This window comes from Penaeus japonicus, unplaced genomic scaffold (assembly GCF_977035675.1).
Source record: "Penaeus japonicus unplaced genomic scaffold, GWHDUDI00000001_assembly GWHDUDI00000031, whole genome shotgun sequence".
Classification (NCBI taxonomy): domain Eukaryota; kingdom Metazoa; phylum Arthropoda; class Malacostraca; order Decapoda; family Penaeidae; genus Penaeus; species Penaeus japonicus.
Window position 1 is genome coordinate 4,376,891 of NW_028234433.1, and position 7,500 is coordinate 4,384,390.

The window sequence follows — 7,500 nt, forward strand, 5'->3', positions numbered from 1 at the left end:
CTCCCTTTCTCCCCAGCCACAAAAAGTAACACCAAGCGTCGCTCAGAGACTCCATCCCACTGAAAGGCTGGTGTTACGTCTAATCTTAGCTCCGGGTTGTGCTTTCGAGTCTTATCTTACAGCTGAAGTTACTGAAGTTTCCTCCTTTGTGTCTTCACTCTGTTGTCTGTTCTGTTGCTGAAGTTTCCTCCCTTGTGTCTTCATTCTGTTATCTGTTCTGTTACCGTTCTGTTGTCTGTTCTGTTACCGTTCTTGTCTTTCGGAGGATAATGCTATAGCTTATGATATTATTAGTTTTGTTTATTATACCTTTTTTGCAGATTATTATTGTTATTTTGTGATTATCATCATTATTATCATTACTAGTATTGTATCATTATCAGTGTTTTTTGTACTATTATCATTATTATTATCATTATTATTGTCATTACTTGTGTTTTATCTTTATCTGTATCCTTTGGCTTCGTCCACTGATATTTATTATTTCTTTATAATTCTTTCCCTTGTCTCTTATTACTATCACTATGTTCTTCTACTGTTCTGTTGTTTCCATATTCCCTTCCTGTTTTTTTCTAACTAATTTTACTTTTGTGTTTCTCTTCTCTGTGATTATTCTTACTTATTTTATCCTCTTTATCCTCATCTATCTCACTATCCTTCTCTTCTCTTGCTTTCACCTTTCTTTCTTTTTTTCTTAATGTTATATGCACTTTCTTTATGAAAAAAATCTTTCGCGTTTCTATAACCTACTTTCTTTTTTTGTTTGTTTGTTTGTTTGATTCTTGATTCACTCTGTCGCTGGTGTCTTATGTTGTTTTGTTCTCTTGTTTGTCTTGGTACATATTTATTGTCTGTTTGTTCGCGAATGCTCCCTTGTTTTGTTGTTGTTTTTTTGTGAAAATGTTTTTTTTCTTAATAATTCGTTTTTTTGCGTGTCCTCTTTGACACATGCCGTCATCCTTCTCTCCTTTTCTCGCTTCATTATTCTCTCTTCCTGTTTCCCCTCCCTTATACTTCCTCAATTACCTCCCCCCCTTTCTTTCTGTTCTTCTTTCTCTCTATTTCACTCTCTCTATCATGGCTTCCTTCCCTCTCTCTCTTTCTCTGTTGTCATTCTTTCTCCCTCTCTTTCTCTCTTTCCCTCTCTCTTCTCTATCCCCCATCGCCTCCTTTCTATTTTTTCTCTCTGTACCACCCTGTATCTCGTTACTTTCTCTCTCCTCTTTCATTTCATCTCTCTCTCTCTCTCTCTCTCTCTCTCTATCTATCTCTCTCTCTCCCCACCCATCTCCTTCTTCCTCTTCCCCTCCTCTCTACTTTCCCTTCTCTCTCCCTCTCCTTCACCCTCCCTCTCCCTTTCCTTCACTCTCCATTTCCCTCTCCGTCTCTTTCTCCCATCACCCAATATAACCCCTCCTACCCCCTCCCCCCCCCTTCCTCCTCCCTCCGTAGCCCCATGCCGGTGGAACCCGAGAGCAGAGGCTAGCCAATGACCCATTTGCGTTCCGCTTGGAAACTGCAAGCCCGGTCCACTCCCAGCCCGTTCCACTGTTCCCTTCCGCAGACAAGCGTTCCGGGGTGGAAATTGGGATGACTCTCACAAAGAGGGGAAAAAATATTTTGGTGATTTTTGCGACGCTATTTTTTTTCTTTTTTTTCGAGGGGGTGAGGGAGATGAAGGGGTGAAGGGGGAGGGTGTTAGAATGGTGTTTGGGATTGTTTATTGACGTGGGGGTAGATATGGTGTGTGTATGTGTGTGTGTGTGTGTGTGTGTGTATGTGTGTGTGTGTTTATAGCTTAGTTTGTGAATCATTTTCTCTATCTGTATTTGTCTACCGGTTTGCCTTTCTCTCCTCTTTCTCTCTATCCCTATATCGTTTACTCTCTTATTCTTTTTCTCCCTCCCTCCTTCTCTCTCTCGCTCTCTCTCTCTCTCTCTCTCTCTCTCTCTCTCTCTCTCTCTCTCTCTCTCTCTCTCTCTCTCTCTCTCTCTCCCTCACCCTATCCTTCTCCCTCACCCTATCCTTCTCCCTTTCTCTCTCCTTCTCTCATCCCCTCTCCCTCTCCTTCTCCCACCCCAACCCCCACCCTCTCTCTCCATCTCCCTTTCTCTCTCCCTCCCTCCCTCTCACGTCCCCTTTCCCTTCCTCCCTAACCAAAAAAGGCATCAGAGCACTTTTTATCACGCACGCCGTATTAACAAATTCCATACAACGGGAAATATGTTTCAGAATTTACGTACACACACACTTCACAACACTCTATTGTAAAATTATGAAAAAAAATGAAGATAATGATGATGATGATTATGAAGATAACAATGCCAAGGTAATTGTGACAGTAATGGTAACAGTTGTATTAGTATGGAAGATGATAAAAAAAAGATAACACTATAATGAACACTATCATCAGCAACAGCATTCCTCTTCTATAAACAAATAATCAATAAAACAGATAATTAGATATCAAAATCAAATCAAAAGGGCACGTCAGATAGCCCTTAAGACTACTCGGACTACTTACTCTTCGCACGACCTCCTCTTGCACCTGAACGTCCGCGGTCATCTTGCTCTAGACGGTCAGCTGAGACGACTTACTAAAAGGACAACTTGCAACTTGCACCACACTTGTAACTCCACTTTATCAGAAACCGCCGGCGAAGTTCGGTCAGGAAACTGAGAGAAATTAATCCAAAAAAAAAGTTGTTTCCTCAAGTTTCAACAGACGAAAAAGCAAAAGTAGAACCCAAGGAATTGCTTCTTTTTTTTGTTGGTGGATAAGAGTCTGTTGAGTGAAAAGGGGATTTAGGGGGCGGCTTGGCGAGTCCGGACCGGCGAAAAGTCCCGTTGCGAGCGATTTGAGCGCCGCCGAGCGACACCGTTGAGCGAGCTAGCGAGCGAGCGAGCGGGAGAGAGACTAGCACACTGAGCGGTGGCGGAGCGAGCTAGCAACTGAAGGGCTGAGAGGCGCTCGCTCGGTCAGGCCCAGGGAGACCACGCTGCCCCTCCCACAGGCTGGCTTTTTGGGCTGGGGGTGCGGGGGTGGTGGGGGACTTCACACCCCTCCCTTTCCCGTACTCCTCCCCTCCTCTACTTTCCTCTCCGCCCCCCCCCTCCTTCCTCTCCTTTCCTCCTCCCCTTCCCTTCCCCCTCCCGTCCTCACCCTTACCCTTTCCCTTTCCCCTCCCTCCTTCCTGCTCCACCCTTCCTCTCCCTTCTCCTTTCCCTCCCCCCTCCCTCCTTCCTATCCCGCCTTTCCTCTCCCGTCCCCCCTTCTCCTTCCCTTCCTTTCCTTTCCCTCTCCCCTCCCCTCCCCTCTCCCCCCTCCCCTCCCCTTCAGGCCTCTACTCGCTCCATCTTCGTCTCACATCAAACATTAACGCTCTATTTGATAGATTCCCCGCTCATAGAACTGTAAACCTAACTGTGTTCTTCTTAATCTTTTCTCTCTCTCTCTCTCTCTTTGCCCGTTATTGGCTTAACCTCCTCGGCGTGACTGGCCGGAGAACAAGGCTTTCGAAAGAGAAAGAAGGAATGAGAGAAGACAGAGAGTGAGAGATGGACAGATGGGAAGAAAGTGGGTGGAGAGAAAGAGAGGCAGAGGATGAAAGGTGGATAGAGTGAGTGATTGAGAGAGAGAGAGAGAGAGAGAGAGAGAGAGAGAGAGAGAGAGAGAGAGAGAGAGAGAGAGAGAGAGAGAGAGACAGAGAGAAAGGCAGAGAAAGAGAGAGAGAGAGAAGCACGAGCCGCCCCGTTGAAGTCCTTCCGTGACGTCATGCGCCTCGCTCTGCCGCATTCCTCATTTATTGTGCGTCTATTAACGTGCTCGCCTGCTCCTGCACACGCCATGTCCCTCGCTGTCCCACGCAAGTCGCAATGAAGCGCATCGCTCCAGCCACCGGAGTTGCAACCGAGCACATGCTGCCCACGTGAAGCCTGCTGTTGCTGCTGCACCTGCCTCGGCTGATGCTGTCGGGCCGCTGTTCCCTCGGCCCGAGGTTTCTCTGCCTCGCCATACCTGGCTGACCTACTCCTGCACTCGAGGAGCTTTCGTCCGGCCTTCTCCCCCTCGTGTGGGACTGTCCCGTCGGGATAGAAGCGCTGGGATCAGCAATCGCATTCCTGGGAGATACTCTGGTAGATACTTCAAATTCAAATTCAAAAACTTTATTCCATAAATTACAATACTTAACAATTAATAATAGACAAATGATAGATATTTAACAATAAATACTTTGACAGACATCTGCGATAAGTTCTTTGCAATAGTAATTTTGGTTCTTCTTAATCTTTCTTTTCTGCATATGGAATAAAGATTAAAAACTATATACCTTTCTTCGTTCCAATAAGTATGTGGCGTGTGTATCGATTTCATAATCAGATTAATAGAAGGGATTAAGGTCAGGTTTCATTTGTGGCGGTTAAACCACTCGTTTCTTTCATGATTTAAACATCATATGTAGGAATTTATCAATTAACGGCATTGCGAGAGTACTTTTCAAGTTGAATTGAACTGCAAGGAGTTTTTGAATTATTTTTATCACCATGAAAATACAACCATTTATATGACTATTTTCGAATGATAGTTGTAAAGCCACTGGCACTTATATCACTGTCACAACACACTGCTGGTTTATTTATAGGTATGAGAGCCTATTTGTCTCCTAGAAATATTCTAACAAAATTTTGCTAAAATATATGCCTCTATATCACATTATCAAGAGTCTAAAATGGGTGAATTTCCTTTGTTAATCAGCCAAAGGTAAGCGATTATGATAATACTGACACAACAATATGATGATAATAACAAAAACAACAAGAAAATAATAATGATAATAAAACTAAGAATCGTCATTATTGTAATATACTACCACCACCACCACTATTACTACTACTACAACTACCACAAATACTACAACTAATAATAACAACAGCATCACCAACAACAACAAAAACAATAAAAAGAACAAAGAGTGTAACACAGCCCACACACGACCCTTAAAGTGTCTATGTTTCATCTTAAATGTGTGTAGACAGTGTTCTGTTTTTGTACCTCGGTAATGATAATGTTAGTGCTAATGATAATGAAGATGAGAATAATGACAATTGGCTATCATTATGAAAATAGTTTGATGAGATAATGATAATGATAATAAGAATGATAGGAATGATGATATTAATAATAAAAGGATGATAACAATGATGATGATAATGGCAATAAATGTAATAACAATGATAATAATAATGATGATAGTAATAGTAATAATAATGATTTAGATTATGAACATCATAATAGTTGTAGTATCAATAATAGCAATGATAATAATTATGATGATATTGATAATGATGATATAATGATGTGACGACGATGATGATGATGATGATGATAACAATAACAATAATGACAACAACAATAACAACAACAACAATAACACTATCAATAATAATAAAAAAACAGTACTAAAAATATTGGCGAGTAACCCAGTATAAAACTGTTCTTAACAACATCTGAAGAACAACTAACAGAAGACATATCCAAATAATCAGTCAAGCACCTGTTGCAATCTGATGTAAAAGCCATGTGCAGAAGAACTCCGTTGCATTCTACTTATTGCAGGAACATTCGGCGATCAACAACATAATTGAAGCTGTGAACTCAAGGGGAAACAGTGGGTGGCTTTCATTAGCTTTTTGTGGGTCAGAAATTCCAGCTGGTTGTATTTGGCTGATATATATATATAGATCTCTCTCTCTCTTTCTCTCTCTCTCTCTCTCTTTCTGTCTGTCTGTCTGTCTGTCTGTCTGCCTCTGTCTCTCCCTCTTTCTCTTTATATATCTCTCTCTCTCTCTCTCACACACACACACACACTCCCCACACTCGTCTTTCACACACACCACACATAGTATATATTTATAAATCTTATAATATCACACATATATTTTATATATTCTTTATCTCTCTCTCTCACTTCTCTCTCGACTCCCTCACACACACACACACACACACTCACACACATATATACTATATATATATAAACATATATATGTATAATGTATATATATGTATGTATATATGTATGTATATATCGCGTATATTTATATATATATATATATATATATATATATATATAATTCTCTTATATATATATATATATATATATATATTAGTAGTCTATATATATAATATATATATTATGTTGTGAATATATAATATATATATATATTATGCCTTGTATATGTAAATGTATATAATCACTTTATGTATATATATACATATATATAATACATATATATATATATTTATATATATTAGGTTTATATATAATAGTATATATATTATATGTATATATAAATACATGTGTGTTGTGCATATATAATACATAAATATATATACATATATATATATAAATGTTTATATATATATATCTATATATATATATATATATATATATTATAATATATATATATATATACATGAATATATAGGTATGTATATATGTGTGGTAATACTAACCTAAATACTATAGTACTCATATTACTCTGATATAAAACTCTAGAATACCTCTATAGTATAATAAGAGTAATATATTCACACACAATGCTATATATATATATTCATATATTAGTATACTGTTGTATTCTGTATATATTTGTATGTCATATATAATAATATATATATCTATTATATATATGTATCATCTATATACATAAATATATAATATTACACATACGATATATACCCTGTACTATGTATATGTTGGTACGCATTATAAATGTGTGCATTCCTTGTGTGTTAATGTTTCGTGATATTGTCTATAGAGATTATTAGATATATATATTAGTGGTGTGATAATTTGGTTATATGATCTATATTATATAAATATATATATATGTTTGTGGAGTGTGTGTGGTACGGAAATACTTATATATATATATATATATATATATATATATAGTGATATTATTATATATATATGTATATAATAATAGTTCTATATGTATATATATGTATATATATATAAAATGATAGGTATATATATATGTTGAAATTAGGGTCAGTGTGTGTGTGGTTTGTGTGTGCGTATGTGGTATATATATATAACAATATATATATATATATATATTATTATTAGTAGTATGATATATACATACTAAGCACTACATACATATTAACCCTTTCATATGTATGTATATATAAATTTACATGATGTATATATATAAATATAAATATATAATATATATATATAATATATAAATATTATATATATATTATATACTTATATATCTCATAAATATACACATATATAAATATATATAACATAGTAACATATATATATGGGATATATATATATATATTATATATATATATATATATGAATTATAATATATATGTATATGTATAGTGTATATATATGTAGTTATGTAATATATATGTGATATATATGTATATATATATTACTATATCATAATATATATATAATATCAATATATATATATATG

General features: G+C 36.8%; 1 protein-coding gene across 2 annotated transcripts in view; it reads right to left on the reverse strand.

Moving 5' to 3' along the window:
• Positions 1-7,500, reverse strand: part of LOC122250642 (coactosin-like protein) — a 64,922-nt gene that overhangs the window by 42,680 nt on the left and 14,742 nt on the right. Inside the window, exon 1 of one of the 2 annotated variants that reach the window (XM_043012132.2) lies at positions 2,525-2,998. The exons of the other annotated variant lie outside the window; for it this stretch is intronic. Coding sequence (XP_042868066.1) covers positions 2,525-2,566 — 42 coding nt within the window. The 5' untranslated portion in view covers positions 2,567-2,998. Of the gene's footprint in view, positions 1-2,524; positions 2,999-7,500 lie in introns of those variants that run through there. 2 annotated transcript variants of the gene reach the window in all.